This window comes from Micropterus salmoides, unplaced genomic scaffold (genome assembly GCF_014851395.1).
Source record: "Micropterus salmoides isolate LMB-PRFRI ecotype aquatic unplaced genomic scaffold, ASM1485139v1 Ms_hic_scaffold_6, whole genome shotgun sequence".
NCBI classification, from domain to species: domain Eukaryota; kingdom Metazoa; phylum Chordata; class Actinopteri; order Centrarchiformes; family Centrarchidae; genus Micropterus; species Micropterus salmoides.
The window spans coordinates 27,437,709-27,460,837 of NW_024044348.1; the positions used below are offsets into that span (position 1 = coordinate 27,437,709).

The 23,129-nt window shown below is 41.0% G+C and overlaps 1 protein-coding gene across 1 annotated transcript in view; it reads left to right on the forward strand.

The window, feature by feature from the left end:
• Positions 1 to 23,129, forward strand: part of tln2a (talin 2a) — a 98,560-nt gene that overhangs the window by 43,352 nt on the left and 32,079 nt on the right. Inside the window, 20 exon segments of the mRNA XM_038700602.1 lie at positions 2,622 to 2,793; positions 3,718 to 3,815; positions 4,661 to 4,790; positions 4,988 to 5,140; positions 5,516 to 5,554; positions 5,557 to 5,657; positions 5,870 to 5,997; positions 6,622 to 6,685; positions 6,792 to 6,896; positions 9,265 to 9,420; positions 10,276 to 10,377; positions 12,623 to 12,699; positions 14,940 to 15,120; positions 15,404 to 15,517; positions 15,661 to 15,769; positions 16,361 to 16,569; positions 19,937 to 20,035; positions 20,633 to 20,800; positions 21,607 to 21,741; positions 22,111 to 22,270. Coding sequence (XP_038556530.1) covers positions 2,658 to 2,793; positions 3,718 to 3,815; positions 4,661 to 4,790; positions 4,988 to 5,140; positions 5,516 to 5,554; positions 5,557 to 5,657; positions 5,870 to 5,997; positions 6,622 to 6,685; positions 6,792 to 6,896; positions 9,265 to 9,420; positions 10,276 to 10,377; positions 12,623 to 12,699; positions 14,940 to 15,120; positions 15,404 to 15,517; positions 15,661 to 15,769; positions 16,361 to 16,569; positions 19,937 to 20,035; positions 20,633 to 20,800; positions 21,607 to 21,741; positions 22,111 to 22,270 — 2,464 coding nt within the window. The 5' untranslated portion in view covers positions 2,622 to 2,657.

Here is a 23,129-nt window from a genome sequence, read left to right on the forward strand (position 1 = left end):
TGGATTGCGGCAGTGTAAGTCACGTTTAATGACTTTGAATTATTAACATTAAACATTAAAATCCAAAAGTGATTTCTGTGTTTGTAGTCACACAAACCCTAAATAGCTTTCTCTACGATCATACTCTGTAGTCCTGCTGAGCCTGCTGGTGGTTCCACTGATAACAATTTCATCATATTATTTATCATGCTCTTCCATCATTGCTTCCTCTTATCTCTTTACTTCTTCCTGCTGTTTGACAATTTTCAGGCTTGTAGAGGCTGATGCAGTTGCTATTACAGTCTAACCAAGGAGTATCATGTTATTTCTGTGGTTTTGTACTGTATGTTTGTGCAAACAAACAAATAGCACCCAAGGTTAAAAAAAAATACCCAGACCGCTGAGGCTCCAGTCTGTGACCTAATCAAAACAGAGACGGAGAGAAAAAAACAAGGAATAGCCGTGACTCTGAACTAGATGGTGATGCTTTGTGGATTCATACAATACAGGATTTGGAGTGTTTCAAAAATGTGGTTATACTCTTGTAAATCATCCTCAGCCTTGTCCACAAAGTCCCTTTTGTTGCTTTCATTTACTGAACTAGCCCTTGTGCTTTGGTCTTTTAAGAGCGTCACTGAGAGTTTTATTTGACATGATCCGTCCCTTGAGAGACTTTTTTTCGTTCTGAGAGGTTAGTTTGAGCATTGTCTGAATAACGTTTGATATCTGTTTTAGGATGATATTTGTCCTTAAAGCTCAGCCAGGTTCTGTGTGAGCAATTGTAACAAAGCACTTGGCTTTGGTCCACTCGCTATCAAAAGGAGGTTTGTGGACGTAATCTTCGGTGGAATCTTTAAAAGGCTGCCTAAAATGTTGATAGGTCTGTTAATATTATATTCAACTATGCTAACCTCGTTTGGCGACGTACTGTACATGCTTAAAGAATGTCTAGTTGTATTGTCAGCACAGTTAGCTTCAGGATACTGCTGAGGAGTGTCAACACTGTGAGCCAGACAAACATCTTCACCCCTGTATGTGAACACATCTCACATAGGAACCAGATTCTGAACGTTTGAGTCGGGGTCAGGAGCTAGCGGAGCGGATGAGGGGCCGTCTGTGTGCTGCAGCCATGGCCTGAACTGACCTCTCACCTTTGACCCCCTGGCACAGAGGAGCCCTGTGTTCCCATTGGTCCCAGACAGCGGGTGCTCTGTTAGGGAGGTCACGGCTCTCTCGTCCTTCTTCTTCCTGCATTTCATCACTGTGAATCACAGCTGTGTCAAATCTTAATCTTTGTGTTTTGGTGTACTTTTTATTCATATTTAAACCTGCAATAACTGACTGGTTTTTCTTTTGGCTACTTCGGGGCTGTGGAAATAAATTGTGAACCCAAAATTAAGATACAATCACCTTTTTTTTCTTATGCTGATATGGCGAACTTTTTTTCTTAAGTCTGTTTTTGGTGTCCACCAACTCCTGAGTGAAATATCTGGTTCTTTAGCTACTAAATGCTCCACTATGTTCATGTCGCCAACTGTGTCTGTCTGCTGCTGAGCAGGTAGTGTACAGTGGGTGTTTACAGCTACGTCACTATCAACAGCTGCCTGCTGCAGGTGAAAACAACGCTATGAGAGTGACGAGAGTCAATCCAAACAGTAAAGTTATGTTCTCAAAATAAATCTCGATAAAGCCGAGGAGAGCTGCAAATTCAAGATTCAGGTTCTCTGTATTCTTTTTATGCTGTGAGACAGAGACAATTACGTAACCACGAACAGATGAGGTAGCAGGCTGACAGCTCGGTTGGTGTTTTTTCCCACAGCATGTTGTTTAGGATATTTTTTTGGTTAACTTTATATGTGGTAAGAGAATATGGAGCTTGCTGTTAGTTTAACAGTGTAGACCCATACTGACTTTATCTTCAGAAACTGCTTGCTGTTTCTGTATTTGTCTCTGGCAAAGAGACACATTTTAAAAGTGCAATGTTTAAGTTAACACATCTGACATTAGAAAGATTGCCTCTCCAGCTCCAGTTGTTGTGGAAAGCTTTGTTGCCTTATTTTTTCGCCCTACCTTTTTTAAAGTCTCTTACCCAGAGACCTTTCTTTTTTCCCAGCAGGGACCAGATGGGCTGTTTTCAAACAGTGATACATTTGTTGTTGGCTCTTTTGTTTTCTGAAGCACAACAATGGCCTCGCTGTACACCAATTAGAACTTTCTTCACATTCATAAAATTTCATTGTTCATGACAGTGCAAGGGAAAGAGCTTTTTTCTTTTTCTACAAGAAAGCACAGATGCGTGACGTGAAAATGGCTTTGCTTTTGCTTATTGGGAAAAATTTTAGAAAAGATGTTACCCGTTTTATTAAGCATATGTCACTATGAATTCATGCAACTTTTAGTAAATTCCAAAATCACAATTATCCCATTTGCAAGAGAAATGTGTACCGGAATGAGTGCAAACTGTATGCACCCTTTCTATTGCAACAGAAAAGGCATTCCTTTCCTCCAGCATCTGGCTCACTCATCAGTCAATAAACTTCATCACTGTGCTCAGGTTTTGGACCTCCTGGTGCGTCATGTCAAGCTATAAGCTCAACCTCTTCTGCTCTCATCTTTCCCCTCTCTTTCTTTGTTTTGCGCAGGTGTAGTAGCAGCCCCCACCCACACCGCCTGCCAAAATGGTGGTGTTGTCGCTGAAAATCTGCGTTCGCCAGTGCAACGTCGTGAAGACGATGCAGTTTGAGCCCTCCACAGCTGTCTATGATGCCTGTAGGATAATCCGAGAGAGGGTCCCTGAGGCTCAGACTGGACAGGGTGAGAGTGATTGTTTTTTTTATTTTTTTTTGTTTGTTTTTTTTAAAGTCACTGTATGGGATGTAAACTGTAAAAGAAACTGGGATGCAAAGGAATAATACAGGTGACAGCCATAGAATCTAAGATCTGATTGGAGAGCTCAGTTTGCAAGTTAGATGTTAGATCACTGGTGTTTACACACATCTGCTTGTGAAACGCTGTGTGGTTGCGCTATTATTAGTCAGGAGTTTTGAATTGTAAAAAATATGTTTGATATTATTCCTATGACTGTGTAGGTAATTGATTACAAAAATCTAAATTGTTCAAGCTGAATCTATTTCGCCAGATTAATACTACAATTTGACTACCTGGAGGATGGATGTTAAGGGGCTCACAAACTAGGGTACATACTTGAACCATAAAACAAACATTTTAATAAAGATTTGAGAGGAGTAAAAATAGTAAAAGTTCTCATTTGAAACAGCTTTTTAAGTGCTTGTCATGACTCTCAGATTTCCTTTTTTCTTTTCTGTCTTGTGTAACACGCAATATTGTCTGATAAACTAAGACTGGGATCAGTAGATATCACTATGATATTTTTGTGTTCATGTCTAGAGACATAAATTCTTAATGTGTCCTGACCGAGACAGGCAAAATAGCGTGCCGTCTTTCACGACTTGCGTAACGTATATAGGTGATCAGAAGGAGGTGGCAGGGTCCAACATTACTGTTCCACCCAACATCATCATCCCCATTTGCGTCATGTTCAGATGTGCATGAAGAGTGCTCTGTTGACCAGCGTCGCAGAACACGTCGTAACTAGGTGAATGGTGTGAAAGGAACAATTGTTGTTTCCGATGTCTCACGTCTGTTTGGTCGGTATTATCCTCTGATCCTCGCATAAGGTTAACTTGATAATGCTGATGTTTCTTGTCACTGCTCCAGCTTCAGACTACGGCCTGTTTCTGTCTGATGAAGACCCCAGAAAAGGCATCTGGCTGGAGTCTGGAAGGACACTGGACTACTACATGCTCCGCAGTGGGGTAAACACACACACACACACACACACACACACACACACACACACACACACACACACACACACACACACACACACACACTTAAACAAACTGACCATTACCCTGAGCTGTGTGTGGCAAAGGTTAGAGTGAGCAATAGTTGTTATTTTAGTAACTGCCAAACTCCAAATACCGATCACTTTATGGTGGAGATAATATCAACAATTTCATTAATTAAAAAATACTTTAAAAAAAATTAAAATTAAAGGCACACTAAAAACAACTGGGAATAAAGACATTGTACAATATAATTTATGCCTAATTCAAAAACGGGAGTCCGAAAAGAGTAAAGCAGAATGAGAAAGCATGGGATAAAATTGGATATCAAGAAAAACGAGAACATCAAAGGAAGACTTTCAGTGTGACTTTAAAGAATTGCTCCGGCCATCTGTAGATCCATTGCCAATCTCTGATCCCTGCTGCCGAAGGCCCGGCCGACTCTGGTTGTCATGTAGCGCTCCCTCTCAGTACACATGGGGGTTTGATTTTGCAGCACTAAATGGTTTCTCCTCTTCAAATCCACCAAAGGCAACCCAGGTAGGAGGCGTGACTGTGACCAATTATTCTGAACCAAATCTCTCCTCATTGTTGTGATTGGAAGGGAGCAGCGGTCTGTGATAGGCAGCCGTTAAATAAGGTTTTCTGGCCTGTATTCTCCCCTCTCTCCACGAAACCTGGATGCATTTGATCATTTTCTCAGCGGGTTTCTCTCTCCCTCTCTCTCCCATACATTCATTTCTTTCTCCTCCTTTTGACTCTCCCTTTTTTTGTTCTCTGTTCTCTTTTCTCTACCTTTTGTCTTTGAGCAGGATATCCTTGAATACAAGAAGAAGCAAAAGCCCCAGAAAATCAAAATGTTGGATGGGGCCGTTAAAACCATCATGGTGGACGACTCCAAAACAGTGGGAGAGCTGCTTGTGACTATATGCAGTAGAATAGGTACATAGTTACTTTTACTAGTCCTTTTCTCCATCCTTAAATCGTTTTTTGACTGTTTAAGATATAAGACAGTACAATGTGTAAAAGTAGTATGTATGTATGTCAGTGTCACACAGTGTTTAAAAAACCTTTGAAAATTTAATTGCTTTTGTACCTGACTCCTGGAGCATATTTTGTCCTCATCCATTTGATTCCAGGCATCACAAACTATGAGGAGTACTCTCTGATCCAGGAGACCGTGGAGGAGAAGAAAGAGGATGGGATGGGTACGCTAAAGAAAGACAGGACACTGCTGCGAGACGAGAGAAAAATGGAGAAGCTGAAAGCCAAACTGCACACAGACGATGACCGTGAGTTCAGTGGAAACTCTAAACACCTGTTGGCCTGCGCTGACGGGTCTTGGATTATTCTCTCTTAACAAAGTGTGATGCCCTTTCAACATAAAAAAATTTAGTTTATTTAATGGCCCATTTTCACAGCTTAGCGTTAGTTAAAGGCAATGAGCGGAGGACTAATGGAAATGGCTTGGACCTTTCTGATGTACATAGCTAGGGTAATTCTTAAAACCATACAGATTACTTACACCCAAACTGACAAAAGGATTTATTTTATCTGTCATTGCTTTTAAATCCTGTCCTTTCTATGTAACCACACAGATTGGATTATTGTAAAAAATAAAAATAAAAAAGGACAGGTTTTATAATCCCTGTGGCTGTATTTTTCAGTGAACTGGCTGGACCACAGCAGAACGTTCAGAGAGCAGGGGTGGACGAGAACGAGACCCTTCTGCTCAGACGCAAGTTCTTCTACTCCGACCAGAACGTGGACTCTCGAGACCCAGTCCAACTCAATCTGCTTTACGTACAGGTCTGACAAACACACTTAAGTATTTCTGCCTCCCACTTCATGTTTGGTTTTCATCGTTCACTTTCTAGTAAAACAAGTTGGTCACTTTTGAAGCAAGCAAGTTGCCGGTCTCGGGAGCAGAGCAATTTTTGCACCACAAGCTAAATCAAATATGTTTACTGGCGTTGACAGTGCGCCCAGCATAATGCAAAGGTCTTATTTTGTCTTAATAGGCTCGAGATGACATCCTGAATGGTTCCCACCCCGTGTCTTTTGACAAGGCTTGTGAGTTCGGAGGCATTCAGGCCCAGATCCAGTTTGGACCACACATAGAGCATAAACACAAACCCGGATTCTTAGAGTAAGCATCAATCCCACAAGATGATTTCTCACTGGTACAACGTGAAGAGTGTCCTTCCATAGTGAATAATTTGACATTTTAAAGAGAACTTTTATATACCATATATTAGGTGTAGAATTGTCTATGAAGATTCTCAGTCATCCAGGTCATAGTTATCCAACGAAGGTTAAAGTCAAGGGCAACTGGACTTGGTTGAAGATACTGGAAGACGTTAATAAGTCCTAACGACTGTCGTTACAGCAACCAGGAACACTAACGAACCAGCGGTATCGATGACCCTGGCAAACGACCCCACTGAGGTTAAATAGCTGAGTTTCTTCTGTCAGTCAGAACTGAAGTCCTTTGGATGAGGGACGAAACGTCTTCCACTATCTTCAACCAAGTCCAGTTGCCCTTGACTTTAACCTTCGTTGGATAACTATGACCTGGATGACTGAGAATCTTCATTTAAGTTGACTAAAAGTAATATAATTAAACCTTTCATGAAAGTACACATAGACGTATTTGTATTTTGTATTTGAAGAAGATTGATCGTTCTATTGAGCTTTAAGGCTGTAGCATGAATAAAAAGGAGTTCATGCTTTTTGTATGAATCTCAGCATCTGTGTTTTATTTCTTTTTTAGCCTGAAGGAGTTTCTACCCAAAGAATACATAAAGCAGAGAGGAGCTGAGAAGAAAATATTCCAGGTGTGGTCACATTGTCCTTTTTGCATTGAGCGTTTTCGGTTCAGCTCATCTGACAATTGCGCAACAACTGTTCAGATACTGAATACATGTATGATCCAACCCGCAGGAACACAAAAACTGTGGAGAAATGACCGAGATCGAAGCAAAAGTGAAATATGTGAAACTTGCTCGGTCTCTGCGGACATATGGCGTGTCCTTCTTCCTGGTCAAGGTAAATAAGTAAAACATGCAACTATCTCTGTGATGTCACAAAAACACAGCATTTCAGTGAAGTACCACAGCACCATTTTATTCAATGAAAAGATCAAAGTGAAAAATCTAGCCTGAAGTTATTTTCTCCCCTTTATTTGAATTGAATTATTTAAAAAGGGGGGACGCAGATTTTGGAATAAGTTGAAATGTAGACAAAAGCCTTTTATGTCTTGAGTGTGAAATCTGTTCTCCAGGCTTGGTGTTAACTGGATAAAGGGGACCTAGCAGGTGGGGAAGGGGTACCTAGCAGGTGGGGAATTTTTTGGGAGCCAGTAAAAACAAAACCTGCTGATGTCTTTCTTTTTTATATACATCATGTTTTTATGACGATTTTCTAGATTCTGTTTTTCTTAAATTAGTTGAAATTATTTTCATTATTGGCATATGTAACACTTTTCCACCCCTTTTACATTAAACTGGGTTGAGAACACCATTTACAAGACTGCTTCCACCAATTTATTAATTTACAGAAGCATTTTCTCTCTTCTTATAAGTATCCAAGGGAATACCCTTGGGTACTTGCATGCCATACGATTCCCAGCATACATCCCTTACATCTCTCTTTGACACACTTATTCACCAACACATAAATTAAAGCACACCGACAGCACCTTGTCTGCAGGGAGTTCAGCGTGGTTCCTGGAGGGAAACCAAAGGTGTCTGTGCAGCCGAGTGTGGCACTAAAGATTATTTCAGAGCAAGTGTAGAGGGATTGGAGTGAATGAGGGAGACTGGGAGACATAGCACAGCCAAACCTGGGACACTAACTAAGCCAAATAGGTCCAACTGCCAGCAGATGACTGCTGACTTGCTAATTTTTAACTGTAGCCCCAGTGTAACCACTGTGACACGAGTGACAGATCACTCATTTGTTACCAATGACATCTTGCATAAAAGCATGGGAAACTTCCCTGCCTGCAGCGATAAATTGCAGTCCAGTAGTCACCTTTTTACCGACTTCATTGCTGAGCATTTCTGGTAATTGCTTGAATAAAAGTCACATGTTACGGACTCTCTGCCAGACACTTCCTGGCTTTACATCAGTAGCTTTCAGCACCAGAGGTGAAGTATAAAAAACATCTATTAGATTGGCGCTCACCTCGTCTAATCTTCACTTGCAGTAGCTCACGCATTCCAATGTCCTGCTAGGCCACACTGTGCTGTCCCTTTTATTTCTTTAAGTGTAATACACACAACTCTTAAACCATATTCCACCTCCTGATCTTGGATCTGTGTTCTCCTTGATCAATTTGACATCTTATCTGCTCACCTTTTTGTCGTTTCCATCATCCTTAAATGTACCATTGGAGCAGAAACATCTTAAAAATAACTCTGGAGGGGGGAAAAAATCAGCCTATAGTCCCAAACCCATAACCCCTGGAGGACCCAGAGAGATTACAGGCCCTCCAGGACTTTTACACAACTCACCTCTTTGCCCTCATGTCACAGCCCATCAACTGTCCATCTGCTGCAGCCTCCATGCGAGGGAAAGAAAAAGAACCTCTGTCGGCACAGAGGATGACATTAGAGGCTCAGTGAATACAAGGGGAGGTTGAGAGTTTTTGACAGGTAGATAAAGACATGATTAAGACGTAACACTTTAATTACTAACTGGGAAGACTTCTGTCTTTTTTACTGGTTAGACTGATGAATACCAATCTTGGCAGATCAGTGTGACAGCTAAATTAGAGGTTCAAGCTGCTAGGCCTATGATTTGGAGTTGTGTTGCTTTACTGTTAATCTGTGCTTTCTCACTAAATGCCTTTTATTCAAGTAATACACTCGGCAGGCAAGGGAATATGAAAACCACTGTGGGCAGAATTGTTCGCTGAAGGGAATAAAATTGGTTGGTATCCTGTTGGTTGATCATCTTTTTTCCATTTACTCATTCTGCCTTTTATTTATACAGTGTGGTCCATGAGAATAACATGTCAAGACAAAGAAAAGCAGAGAAGCTACATGTTGCAGTTGTAAATACAGACGAGATGAGACAAAGTGACATTAAAACGCGCAAAGCTTTAGCTGAAACTAGTGGATGTAAGGGAGCACTGCATGCTGACACTAAAAAGCAACTCTCTTCCATACATGTGCACACAGTGCTTTGTCAAAGTCATCCATTAAAAATCTCTACTCTGACTTCAGTGACTGAAAAGTGTAGATAAAAACCCCGTAGTCCAGTATGGATAAGACTGGAAAATGATACCTGTTCAGTGTCGGCAGTTAATACGAGTTTTTGTCTCCAGGTCATCAGCCATGGACAGATGATGTGCTGGGTGTGATTGAATGCAGTGTTTTTGGAAGTATTAAATAAAGTTTGTTTTTTGCAGGAAAAGATGAAGAGTAAGAACAAGCTGGTACCGCGGCTCCTGGGGATCACCAAAGAGTCTGTGATGAGAGTGGATGAAAGGACCAAAGATGTGGTTCAGGAGTGGCCACTTACCACTGTGAAGAGGTGGGCAGCGTCACCCAAGAGCTTCACTCTGGTAAGACACACATACAGAAAACCCACAACATCTGACTGGACACTAATGCAGTCTTATACCAGGACTTATCACAGTGGTTCTGAATATTTTTTTCACATTAATTCACAATGTTTTGGAACTGCTGGCTTTGTTCTTTCACCTATTTTGTTAAATTTTATTCATTCTGTCCACGCTGAGCACTACACCCCTAGTAGTAAATAATAACGCCAGGCCCACAGTGAACCCAACTGTTCCTGCAGTGGCCATAAAACTGTAGCACTCTAGTGCTCAGTTTGCCTGTCCTTTATTCCCCAGTGCACTTCAGTTATTGAACAGTCTTTTGTCTTCCCTGTCAATATCCCTCCTTTGTGTCAGCACCCAGTGTTCACGAGCAACATGGATTTAATCTCGCAGATCTGGTAGAAGTGCTGTCTCTATTAGATGAACACGCTCTCTCTTTCTTGTTAATTCAGCAGAGTGCTTTGTGGTTTAGGCGGTGTGTTTCTGTGACACTGAGATTCAAAATGGATACAAAAGTTTGATTTATAGTCCGAGTTTGCCAAAAGATGGTGTAGAGATCTCTCCACCTCTTGCTTTTTACTTTATACAAAAAAAAAATCCATCCAGATTTATTTCTTCTGCTCCATGTCCTACATAAAATCTACTCCGAGATGCTTGTTGGTGTGACATCAAACCGCTGCAACATCAGATTACCCCAACACAAGATGTAGTATTCATCAGAAATTCACATTAATCGTAAATCGTCAGCCTGTGTACAGTACATGCACTGCAGCGGTTACTTTCCTTAAAATCCAGTATAAAATGCGTGTTTAAGGGTGTGTGTGTGTGTGTGTGTGTGTGTGTCTGTGTGTGTAGGACTTTGGGGAGTACCAGGAGAGCTACTACTCGGTACAAACCACTGAAGGGGAACAGATCTCTCAGCTCATTGCTGGTTACATCGACATCATCCTCAAAAAGGTGAGACATTAATCTCTGGAGAGACAGATGAATCATAATGAATCAATATCCTCCTGTAACAGATCAAGTCTCTGTTGATGCTTGGTGTATTTGGGCGGCTGTCTCATGCAGCTGCAGTTAAAGGACAATACAGCTGGGCTCATGTGGCACAGGTACACTGTAAGAAGTCATGCTGTTTAGAGGAATCCCTTCATGTTAATCATTAACTTAATCATAATTAACTGCCACTGTCAAAACCATTAGAACGTGTACAATTATGAGCTTAAATCACTTTGCTGCAGCACCTCTTTTCACCCTGTGTGTTGACTGCTCCATTTTAGTTACGGAGTGAAGCATCTCACTTCTGTTTGATCTTTTTTTGGGGTGCACATGTGCAGTACCTCTTACCATTCCTGTAAAATACGCCTAAAACACCCTATCCAAGGCATACCAAAAGTAAATAGAATGAAGTTCTTGAACCATTTGGAGTAAATGCATGGTTTTGGGCTTCTCTGAAGGATAACACTCGGATGTGTCTAATCCAACAGTCAGAATCACTGTAAGTGCTACTGGAATTGATTAATATAAGTTTGAAAACACTAAAATAATAATAATACGTTTTTGATTTCCGCTTGAAAATGTTTGCTAACACATGCATGCAGACAACAATAGCTGGGGCAGCAGCAGGAAGTCTTACAAAGTCCAAGTTTAAATATAATTTAAATATTTTACAGAGGTGTTAATGTCTAGGCGTTTTTTTGTTGTTGTTGTAAAAAATAGCTCCGCCCCTTGGTGGCAAGGGGCAGCTGCATCACTCCATATATGCCTGTAGCATTACGCAGATATGTTTTTTGCTGATCATCAGATCATGAACTTAGTTATTTTCAGAATTTTATTGGCTACACGAAGTGCCAGTCACTGGCCCAGTTGGTTGCAATTAGTTCGGCTTATTCAAGAAATAATAGGGCTTGGCACTACCTTACAGCGCTGGCTCTCGTTGGCTATTGTAGGCTGTGGACCAGACATGTGAGCTCTTATTCGGTCGAATTAGGTTACAATCGAAAGGTCAGAGATCAGCAGCCATTTTGAAATCAAGATGTGGTTGTCGTTTACATCCAAACCAGAGTTATTATGGTTATAATGACATAATAGGCGTGTCTGCCGGCAAATATGAAATGATGCTGCAGCAGTTCCTGGGGAATTATTGATGGAATAATGTGTTTTGGACTAAATGTTTTTACTGGATTTGATTGTGTGGACCTTTGTCAATGTAACAAGACCATTTTTGTTGGAATATAATCGATTGGTAGATTACTATGAGGCTTCATAAGTAAGTGGCGTCAATTTTGATTGTATTGGGTGGACTGATAGAGGAACTGATTGTACTCACTGTTGTGATTTGTATCTTGAAATTGTTTGCATTGGTTGAATCAAAAGGATTTTAGCTTTCCAACAGTGTATCATGAGTATGAATTTAACATATCAGTTGTGTGCACATACCAAAGGCTGCCACCAGGGAGGATTGGGGTGAGGGGAGACAGCAGGCGGACGTCTTGTCCTGTCTCCACCAGTGTTTTTGAGGGTGTGCCTAACTAGCGCTAGGCAGTTATTATGACGCGTGTTACATAGTGACACAGATAGGTAACTGAAGTAAAGGCTGGACTACAATTGAGCGATTCAGGAGCAATGTTTTCTGTGGGAGATGGTAACTGCTTTGGGCTTTTTCCCTTTGCAAACTTATCATATGCACAAAAAAGATAAAACAATAAAGGAAAGGGGGAAAAAGCCAAAAAGCATTATGACCTCGTTAAGTGTTACTTTACCAGCAAACACTTGTTCCCTGCGTTCATCCTGTTTGTGTCTCCTTTATTTCTTTACTCAGTTGAGAAAGTTACCAATATGTAATTCCCAGCTTAATGCCTTCAAATTACTGATAAGATACCTCTGCACACCTCGAGGGCAGCACAATTTAATTACAAGTCAAACTCCCACACACTTCTCTGGTGGGTTATTTCATATTTATTTCAAAAGGCATTTTAATTTAAATGACCTTCATCTGGCGAACCTAAAGCCTAAAAATCGAATTAAATGTGTCAATCTGAGAACAGTTTCCTACTCTGAGTTGCTCAATGAATTTGGTCACAGGTTTTCTTCGTTTATGTGACACTAAATCTGACATTTAGCAAAGACCCTCAGGGTACCTTCTGTAAAATCACTGGGTTCCTTTTTGAAACTAAGATTTGGTGTATTTTCCTCTCTCCTGCAGAAGCAAAGCAAGGACCGCTTTGGATTAGAAGGTGACGAGGAGTCAACCATGCTTGAGGAATCCGTGTCACCGAAAAAGTATGTAAATTATTAACTAATAAAAGTGCAAGCAGCATGCCTCATTGGGAAGCTATGTCAGTTGTTGAACTCTTTGTAAGGATTGTGCATTTTAATAACATTTGTTAACATTGTTTTATTGTCAAAAACAATTTGTTCCACATTTTTGGTTCATGACCTGCAAAACTGACATTCCTATCAACTCCTTAACTGTACTTTATTTAGTGTTAATGCTAACTCGCTAAATTGAGATGGTAAACATCAGCATTTAAACAGTTTCATTGTAAGCATCTAAGCATGCTAATGTTAGCGTTCTGCCCATTCCAACATTGTGTTATAAGCCTCTCAGAGCTGCTAGAATGGCTGTAGACTCTTGCTGAAACCAGAGGACAAGCAGGGCTTCTTGTCACGGTTGGGGACAGTTTAAAACTTTAAAAAAAACGCTATAGAAATCAATATACTTGCATAGAGAAAGTTTTACAAAGGATGGACACAGTTCTATAAATGAATCCTTACAGTAGTTCCCCTCTGATCACTGCAGTGCTCTAATGGCCAGTATAATCTGTTGTATGACGGTGGTTTGTCTATGAGCAGCACATGGAGTTATTGCATATTATCCTAGCAAAACACAATATCAGACTGGGTCCTTTTTCCAATTTCCTTCTCACTGCCGCCCCCGACCACATCTCACACATCCATCTTCCAGGACCTCATTTCACCACGTGAGCACTTCCTTAGCTGGACTTTATCCTGAGAGATAATCATTATGTGAGGAAATGTTGCTGCAGTTGGACATGCGAAGAGTCTATCTGAACATTTCCTGATTAGATGTGTATTACCTCATTTATCCACAATGGACTCTCGGTGCGTAACAGAAGCCCTTTTTTCTGCCTAGCCTCAATTGATATTGCTTTCCTGCTTTCAACTGAGAGAGTATTTGCTGCAATTGTTATTGTATTTTTTCCCCCTCTTTGCTGTATCTCGGCTTGTGCGTAGGGCCGAAGGCAAAAGTCTTTTAATACTGTGAGAACATAGCAAGCCAAACTCTGGAAGGCCTTATCTGAGGAAAAACAAAACAAAGCTTTGTCTTCCAGAAGTACACAGTGGGAAGACTCTGCGGTGTCAGTCTGCTTTGTGTTAGTGGCCCACTGTCACAAATGAACACAACCACACTGCCTGGTGTTAAAACTCTCCCATAAACACATACACATAGCCAGAACCAGATACATTTTTAGTCTTCTTTTTTTTTTGTTTTGTTTTTTTTGTGATCTCTTTATGTGCTTGCCTTAATTTGTTTGCCGCTGTTTCGGCTCGTCTGTGGAATATAACTACAGCTGTATTTTTCATTATTGGGCTGATGGTGTATGTACATTGTGTTCGTGCATGGATTTTGGAGTATACATTTGCTCTCTTTTTAGTTTAGTTTTTGTTTTTTGGGATTATTTGGTCTGATTTAGTACCTTACATCTAGAGAAATATGAGCAAAATGACAAAGTCTTAAAGACAAAAACTAAATGGAAACACACTACAATAACTTGGTACATTACTTACCTTGAAATGTCTTGCCCCTCTGAAGTATTTTTGTGCGTAGCATGTGTGGCGCAAAGGTGGGAGAAGAGGCGCGAAATGGTGGGAGTGTCGCTCAAATGAGGCAGCACCAAGGGAGTTGTTGGTATTTTTTTTTTTACATGAGGTCTGTGATGTTAAGCTCAAAATTGACATTAAAGAGGACCAGATCCGTTTTCAATGCAGTGTCACCAAAATGTATGATTCTACCAATACTATCCTACAAAGAAAGAGAGCAGTCAGTAAAGGCTCTCTTGGTTATTATGTAGAATAATGTGTTTAATCATAACATGTCAATGTGTTCAAAATGTATATTTCAGCCATTTTATTTTCCTACTTGGATAACGTGTTCTGGTCTCTTCCCTTCATTTGGTGAGGCATTTTCATCATGCACTGTGATTGGCACAGCTTTTTGTAAGCTCTGAGACAAGTAATATGAGTGGCTGAGAGGATAATGATTAATCACCTCTCCCCCCGATATATATTTCATCTCACTTCCTTTGGTGATAAAGGCTACTGTGCCTGTATGAACCAAAATTAGCGGGTGTGCTTGGAAAACCCTCATTATCTGCCCTGGTCACTGTCATGTCACCATTTGAATTGTTCTTAGGCTTTATAAGCCAATCACACATTAACTGAACTTTTCTCTGCTTGAAGTGAAAAGCTGCATTACCTGCCGGTTTGTGTACCTGCAGGTCCACCATCCTTCAGCAGCAGTTTAATCGTGTGGGCCGGGTGGAGCATGGCTCGGTGGCACTGCCAGGGGTCATTCGCTCCGGCTCCATTGGCACAGAGTCACTCAGCATGGGCACCATGCCATCTGCTCAACAGCAGATCACAATGGGCCAGATGCACCGTGGACACATGCCACCACTGGTAAGGACAGCAAAATGGCCCTTAGTATGATGTTTGTGTATTTTTCATTCACTGATGAAATCCTAAATGTTTATGCCACTCATCCAAAAGTTTGTTTAAGGTGGTACCACCGGACAGATGTTAAATATGTCACCTTTTTCCCCCTCCTCGTAGTTGATTCGTGCACATATTAACAATTAGCTTCACAAGGGGACCGTAATCTTCCTTCAGCAAGGTTTCTTCAAAAATGACTCCAGGCTGTATTCTGTGAGAAATGAATCTGTTTATCTTCCTGTACGCACAGAGTTCAGCACAACAGGCACTTATGGGAACCATCAACACCAGTATGCAAGCTGTGCAGAAAGCCCAGATTGACCTAGGGGAGGTCGACAACCTGCCGCCACTGGGACAGGACATGGTACTGTACAGTGCACATAAAATACATCTGTCTATAGTTAATATAAATCCCTTACATATTCATTTTCTATGCACACTTTGACAACATCCATCAAACAAAATCAAAATTGATACTTTTGGTGTGGTCTACCTCTGTGTACCTAGGCATCCAAGGTGTGGATCCAGAACAAGATGGACGAGTCAAAACATGAGATCCACTCCCAGGTTGATGCCATCACTGCAGGAACAGCCTCTGTTGTCAACCTCACAGCTGGTCAGTGGCACTAGCATGACTCTGCAGAATGTGCTCTGTTTGTCCGCTACCATGACTTTTATTTACTTCAGTTCACTGGCAACAAAATCATTAATATCAATGTCTTGATAATAGAGCAGGGCTACATTATATATTGTTGCATAGCCGCCGATTTTATTATGAGCCTTTTTTTTTTTCATGAATCCTTGATGAAACCAATGAAAGTGTTAAAACATGTACCCACAGTTTTACAAGTAAATGTTAGGGGTGTTATTTTCTGCAAAGTTAAAATTATCTAGTCAATTAGTGACTTTAAAGCAGGACTTTTCCATCAGTCTGGTGTTCATTAAAATACCTGTAGATCCTGTATAAAGTCTAATAGTTCCCTGCAGTGGTTTGGCGAATATGAGCAAGTGCCATTCTGAACCATTTCAAGTTGAAAAGGATTAATCTGCTTTTATCTGCTTTAGACCGATAAATATTTGTCCCTAATTTCTGTACTGTTTCCTGATCATTTCCCGTGTGCTTTGGGTTTGGTTAAGCGTTGTTGTATTCACTTCTCCTGGACTCAGTTTATCTGATGATTATTCCGTCTTTTCTCATCATACTTAGGCGATCCGACCGACACAGATTACACCGCTGTGGGCTGCGCCATCACCACCATCTCTTCCAACCTGACAGAAATGTCAAAGGGTGTGAAGCTGTTGGCTGCGCTTATGGAGGACGATGTTGGTGGCGGTAATGACCTGATGAGGGCTGCCAGGACACTAGCAGGGGCTGTGTCTGACCTACTCAAGGCTGTGGAGCCAGCTTCTGGAGAGGTGAGCAAAGGAACCTTAAGTAGTGATAGTACCAGAGGTGTGGAGTCACAAATATAATGACTTGAGACTTGACAAAATCAAAGAAGACTTGCAACTCGACATTGACTTAACACAAAGTTCTTATATGCAAGTCATGCCACTCGGCAGCCATGTTGGTAATGCCTCCGGAAGGGGCGTTTCCAGGCTCTTGAAACTTTGGGGGCTTAGCCCAGCCCAGAAATCTTTCATGCTTTCACCTGGTGGGGTAGCTCAGTTCGTAAGGATTAGGTCCGGAACCGGAGGATCGCCGGTTTGAATCCAGCTCGGACCAGAGTTGTGGAGCGTGAACTGGCACCTCTCCAGCTACCAGTCCACCTCCTGGGCACTGTCTGATAGTAATTATCAGAAGGAGTTAATTTTTTTGCACCAATTTATTGAGGAAATGTCTGAGGTGCAGTAAGGCTGTCAGGCATTCTGTATTGATGTCAGATATGTTTCTCCTGTAGATCAACTTTTCTCATTTAATTTAATCCCAGCTGAGTCTACATACATGCAGGCATGCCTGAAGTAGCACCTTTTCACCTTAATGATAAATTAGCTTAATTAATTTGAATTTAGTTACTTTTTAAAAATATATTTATAATCAATATATTTATATTTCATTGCAGGTTTTCTTATTGTGCAAATAAACCTTTCTCATAGCATTTTATTTGTTAATCAACATTTCTTGGTGCAAGCTATTTTTCAGTGGCCACGGCTCTCCTACAAGTGCCTGCTCTATGCAGGGTAGGCTATGCAGCTGATGTTGAAGCTACTGCAGATCCAGTACCAAACAGCCCTAAATGTTCGTCGGCCGGTAGCCTATACCAGATTACAGTCCACCCCTGAGGCCACCCCTTTTAGACCGTCTGACACAGAGCCCGTCTGGGACTATAGCCAACTCAATGAGACGAGCGCACTGATCTTCATCAGAGGAAGAAAACCAAAAACTGAAAACACTTGTGATCAGACAGCAATATCACTACAATTCCACACAAATTTTCACTTCTGCACTTCTGAGAAAGTGCAGCTCACAGCCGTTTTAGAGGGAATAAAGCATCCTGGAGACAGTAAAACAGTCTCACAGCGAGGGCAACAGAGACAGCAGGACACAGAGCGACAGGTGTCATGATAGTCTCTCACTACTGTGCAGTGACTGTTAACCGCTTGTGTTAAAACCTTGACTAGACACTGACCGACATTTATATATTAAAATGTACTGATAACAATTTTGCAATTCAGAAGTCGCAAATAAGCCCTGAAGCTGTGAGCAGCAATGCACTCTCGCTCTCTCTCTCGTGCTCTCTCTAAATGCAGACAAATGAAGTTTGCTTGCATTTGGGAGGGGGGGGGGGGGGGGGGGGGCATTACGTGAACTTCAGACAAAATGTATCAGTTTCATGAAGATTATTGCATATTAACATGGAAAATATTTTTGTTGCTGCTGTTGAGTTACATTCAGTCAAAACATCCGGGGGCCTGAAAAATGACCTGGCGACGCCCTTGGCCTCCGGGCAGTTATTTCCGACTAACAAGACTAGGCTCCTATCTGAATGAATGGGGAGAGCCAGAACTGCACTTTCACTGGTCATTGGGACAAAAAACTACATGAATAGAATCACCAGTAAAATCTAATAAAAAATGCTAAAAAAAGTTTGACGTCTATGCACAAAAATGAGATTTAAAAAGCTTTTTTCATGATCGGTTATACTACTACCACACATGCACAGTAGAAGTAGAAGAGATCCTTATGTCAGTGGAACCACAAGATTGGTGAAATGTGATTCCTGCTTTGGCTGTTAAAAACAGACAATTCGCTTTCTAGCGAGGGGCGGAATAACCGCCATCTTTGCTGTTAAGGGCTTTACCCATAGAGTTGTATTGAGGATGTGTTTGTGTGGCGTGTCTCCTCTATCCTCTGCTTAACACCAATGACTCCTGACTTTACTTGGGCTTGGGCTCACTTGATACCCTCCTAAAGGCCATATAAATTATGATATAAAAAACTGTGCAGTGCATCAACATAGGGTTGTGCAGATAATCAAATTTTAATCTCAATTATAATTTTGGCTTCCACCGATTTTATATGCTGCATGCAGTTTCACAATGACACCAGCCCACCCTTTTCCTTTACAGCATTGGCTCCTACCCCTCCCTAAAAGTCCAAACTCCCTCTCAGCCACGCTGTGATGTATAGTTCAGCTCGATGATGGAGGTTGTATCTGCTATAACTTGCTAGTCACCATTATTAGCTTAAGCCCTGCGGCATTTTACACTGCCCTATACATGATAGGCGGTATAGTTGATGGATGGATATTATTTATACTTATACTAAACCAGGTGTTTTCAGTGTTGCTTTAACAGATCCATGCTTGTAAAATATCGACATTGTGTCGTCTAACGTCATAACGATTTATATTTTTCTCACTGTTGGTTTAAGTAAGTGCATCTCCTGACAGAAGTAACAGAAGTAGATTGTTTGAAAGAGACAGATAATGGAGAATAATGTGTGAAAGTGAAGCCTGACTCTGGATTTTAGCCCATGCAGCAAGCAAACTTTTCACCATTTGTGTTACACACACAAAATCTGGCATTTGAAGTATTTGGATGTCCACACATCTTACCATCCAAATTGACAACCTAAAAAGTGAATAAAATTTTCCAGAGAGCAGCTCTACTCTGAGACTGTGAGTGCATCATCTCTTAATACTGCAGCGTTTCACCTGGTCCTCCAAACTACACCTAATTATATTATGTCCTCTGCTGCTGGCCGGCTTCAGCTAACTGAATTGTCCTGGTTGGACTGAATAAAGACTGAGGCTAGGCTGAATGGCATGCATCTTGTGCCTATATGGAAATGGAACCTGCTTAAAAGTACAGTAAAGGACAGGTCTTCATCTACATGGGTTGCAGGACTGTAATGTGCTCACTGAGGTCTATTAAGAGTTTGTTGTTGCAGTATCATTCCAAAGTTAATGTGCTGTACAGTTGTTTGCTGCTGATCTGCATAACACACAGGCCCTATCTAGCTTTGGAACAACCCTGAGCTTTATACTTTTGAGCATTATACATGCAAGTAGTTGGAAAGAAAGCCTGTAGACTAGTTAGACAAAGAGATGTGTGCTGTTTGTTAGAGTTAACTGTGTCTTAGTGTAGCAATACAATATATCACTTTGTGTTTTAATAACTAACAAGCAATGTGCAGGATGTTCTCAGTACACTTAAAACACTGTACAGGTTAAATAGAAGTTATATCTCAAGCTACCAGATGATGCAGTTTCCATCCAGGCTTCTAAATGCAGTTTCACATCCTGATGGTTGTCGTGTGTGTGTGTGTGTGTGTCTGCAGCCCAGACAGACTGTGCTGACAGCAGCAGGCAGCATCGGCCAGGCCAGTGGAGACCTCCTGCGCCAGATTGGAGAGAACGAGACAGACGAGAGGTTCCAGGTAACGCTACACCCCGTCCATTTATCATCGTCACCGCACTCATTGTAATAGTCCAAGAAAACGCAGTCTTAAGGAACTGCCACTCGGTTAATCAAAAACACATTGTAACCAGGGCAGTGTGGGGGAAATATTCATCCAACCTTTTCTTATTTTAGCTGGATGTTTTTGTTTGAATTGAATGCTTCTCTAGCTGTTAAGCTTGTGTTTTTCCTTCATGTAGCTCATACTTGAATCATGACTGTTATTGTAATGTGATGTTTGTTGAGGTTATGTAGATATCAAATCAACACAACTTTTCTCAGCCTGCATATCACCGTGCACTGGAGTGTATTTCAGTTTTTCCAGTAAATTGGTAATGAGTTGTACAGATGTGCAGTGTTTAAAAAAACACAAAAACAAAACAAAAAAGGTTATAAATAGATTAGATTGTTTATGCCCTTTTAATAGGATATCTTTAGTTAAGAATATGTTTATAATTTACAAATAAGCAAACACTATTGATTTTTCCTGTTACATCCTGTAACTTAATGAGATAGCAGTTAGATGTCCTGTGAAATGTTTTTTGTTTTTTTTCATCTTTGCCACCTGTTGTCGTAGGACATCCTGATGAACCTGGCCAAAGCAGTGGCCAACGCCGCTGCCATGTTAGTGCTGAAGGCCAAGAACGTGGCCCAGGTTGCAGAGGACACTGTACTTCAGAACCGGGTCATCGCTGCTGCCACTCAGTGTGCCCTGTCCACCTCCCAGCTGGTGGCATGTGCGAAGGTACAAGGCCAACAACCCCCCCCCCCCCCAAAGAGTACTGAGCATTCACCAACACTACCAAACATGATATATAAGACTACTGAATGACTTGCATCATATCAATATTTGTTTAATCTGCACTCAATTCCCAAAATGTAAATTCAGTGGATAATATGCAAATGCTTGGAAAGCTGGTGTAATGTTTTTCAATTTATTATGTTAGATCTGTTTTGGATTTGAATATTACACTTGCAGTGGTGTAGGGATATCACTTGGGAAGCTATTGTTAAAGCTGTTTTCCTTAAGGAGGCTCTGAATTGGGGTTCTTTCAAATATTTAAATAACTTGCAATTTATGTACAGCAAAGAAAAAGTATTTTTGGAGGGTGAATATATCAGGATGCACAAAGGCTCTGTTAAATACCCTGTGTTCTCATCATCATATTTGCACATCTTTAATTGTACAACCCACATGCCTCTAATTAGTTTAAATGCCCTCCTGGCTCCCAATCTGAATTGTAGCATTTACTAAACAAAGCCTCACCCCTCTCTGCATGGCAGTGGGATGAGAACCATCTGCTGAATCTCTTTTCAAATTCCCCTCTTCTTTTCTGTTTTCTCTGTGAAATGTGATTTAATGATGGAAAGCTTGTTAATAGCAGTGTGTTAATTCCAATGTAAAATATCTTTACTTTTTACCATTTGGATATTTCAACTGGAGAAACATTGATAGCCTTTGCTGCATATTATGTCATTGTTTCTCTTTTTCACATTGGAGATAGAATTGGATTTTTTTTTTTTACACTTTTCAACTACTTGTTGTTGTAGGTCGTGAGTCCCACCATCAGTTCACCGGTTTGCCAGGAGCAGTTAATCGAAGCCGGAAAGCTGGTGGATCGCTCGGTGGAAAGCTGCGTCCAGGCCTGCCTCTCAGCCACAGAAGATGGCGAGCTCCTCAAACAGGTCAGCTTGATTAATGAATATTCCCACGGTGCACTGAACTCTGATTGTTCCATGTATCATTTTTGTTTTTTTGTGTTAGCAGATAGCAAGGTATATCACAAGTCTGACTTCAAACATGCCAACAATAGCAGCAAATTAGTTGACTGTTTTGTTTCCTAGAATACTGATTCTGAAGCTCTTTTCATTTAAACCACAGCAGAGTTTTTTTATTTATGGTATTCAGTTCGTGTACTGCCACCCGGCTTAAGAAGCAATGAAGATAATGAGTCCAGTGTGCAGCTGCCCCGCCTGATGGAGTAAGAAGCAGGGAATAATGCAGCTTAAGAAACACAGCACTAACGTTGATGATGTGCCTCTCCTGTGTTGAAGGTGAGCGCAGCAGCCAGCGTGGTGAGTCAGGCTCTTGGAGATCTCCTGCAGCATGTTCGTCAGTACACGTCAAGGGGAGAGCCTATCGGGCGCTATGACCAGGCCACAGACACCATTATGACCGTCACTGAGAGTATCTTCAGCTCGATGGGCGACGCAGGTGAGCGCAAAAGAGGATATTGCTTGGAGATGATGAGATGAAATCATAATTGTGTATACACATCCAGCCATTGTGTTGTCAATACTGTAAATGCTGAAATATGTTGAAATGACTGTAGACTGAAGAACGGGTTAATTAATTGCCCTTTAACTGAAAACTAGTATTGCAACCATGGTTTAGCCAGCAGGTAAGTACAAACAATACCGATACCAATACCTGGGCTTTGGGTATCGGCCATTGCCTACTATCAATCTGATACCAGTGTAAAACTAATAAGCTGTATTAGCTGTAAACTATAAGGAAGAGACTGCAATGAGACTGGAAGTTATTATTTTATGGGTTAGGCAACATCAGGCTTGACTTAAGCATTGTTTCCTAACTATGCTTCTGGAAATGCTGATTAAGTTGTGTAAAATTTTGCAGCGCTACCGCCACCCCTAAAAACATTGGCATTGCACATATTGCAAATAACCGCAGAACTTGTTGGTGCAGCAACCGTGAAATACCCCCAAACTGCTGAACTTGTTTTTAGCTCCTTCCATGCTATGTTGGCTGACGCATCGCATAGAACAAAAACAATTATTGATATTAAGTTTTTTACATATATTCGTGGTCCTAAGAGACAGAACTTTAATGACCTCTGTGATCATCTGACTTTTACTTAAGTGTGAAATGTCTCAACAATCAACACCAGTATGACCAAATAAGAAAAAAAAAAAAAAAGAGCTGGCAGTAGCTTTAGTTGAAAAATTAAAGGGTCGACAAAGTTATCCATTAACTTTTCATCTAATGCCATCACCAGCTCTCATTTGTCTTGTTTTGTCATACTGGTGGTGGTAGTTGTTACAAAGTTTTTTTT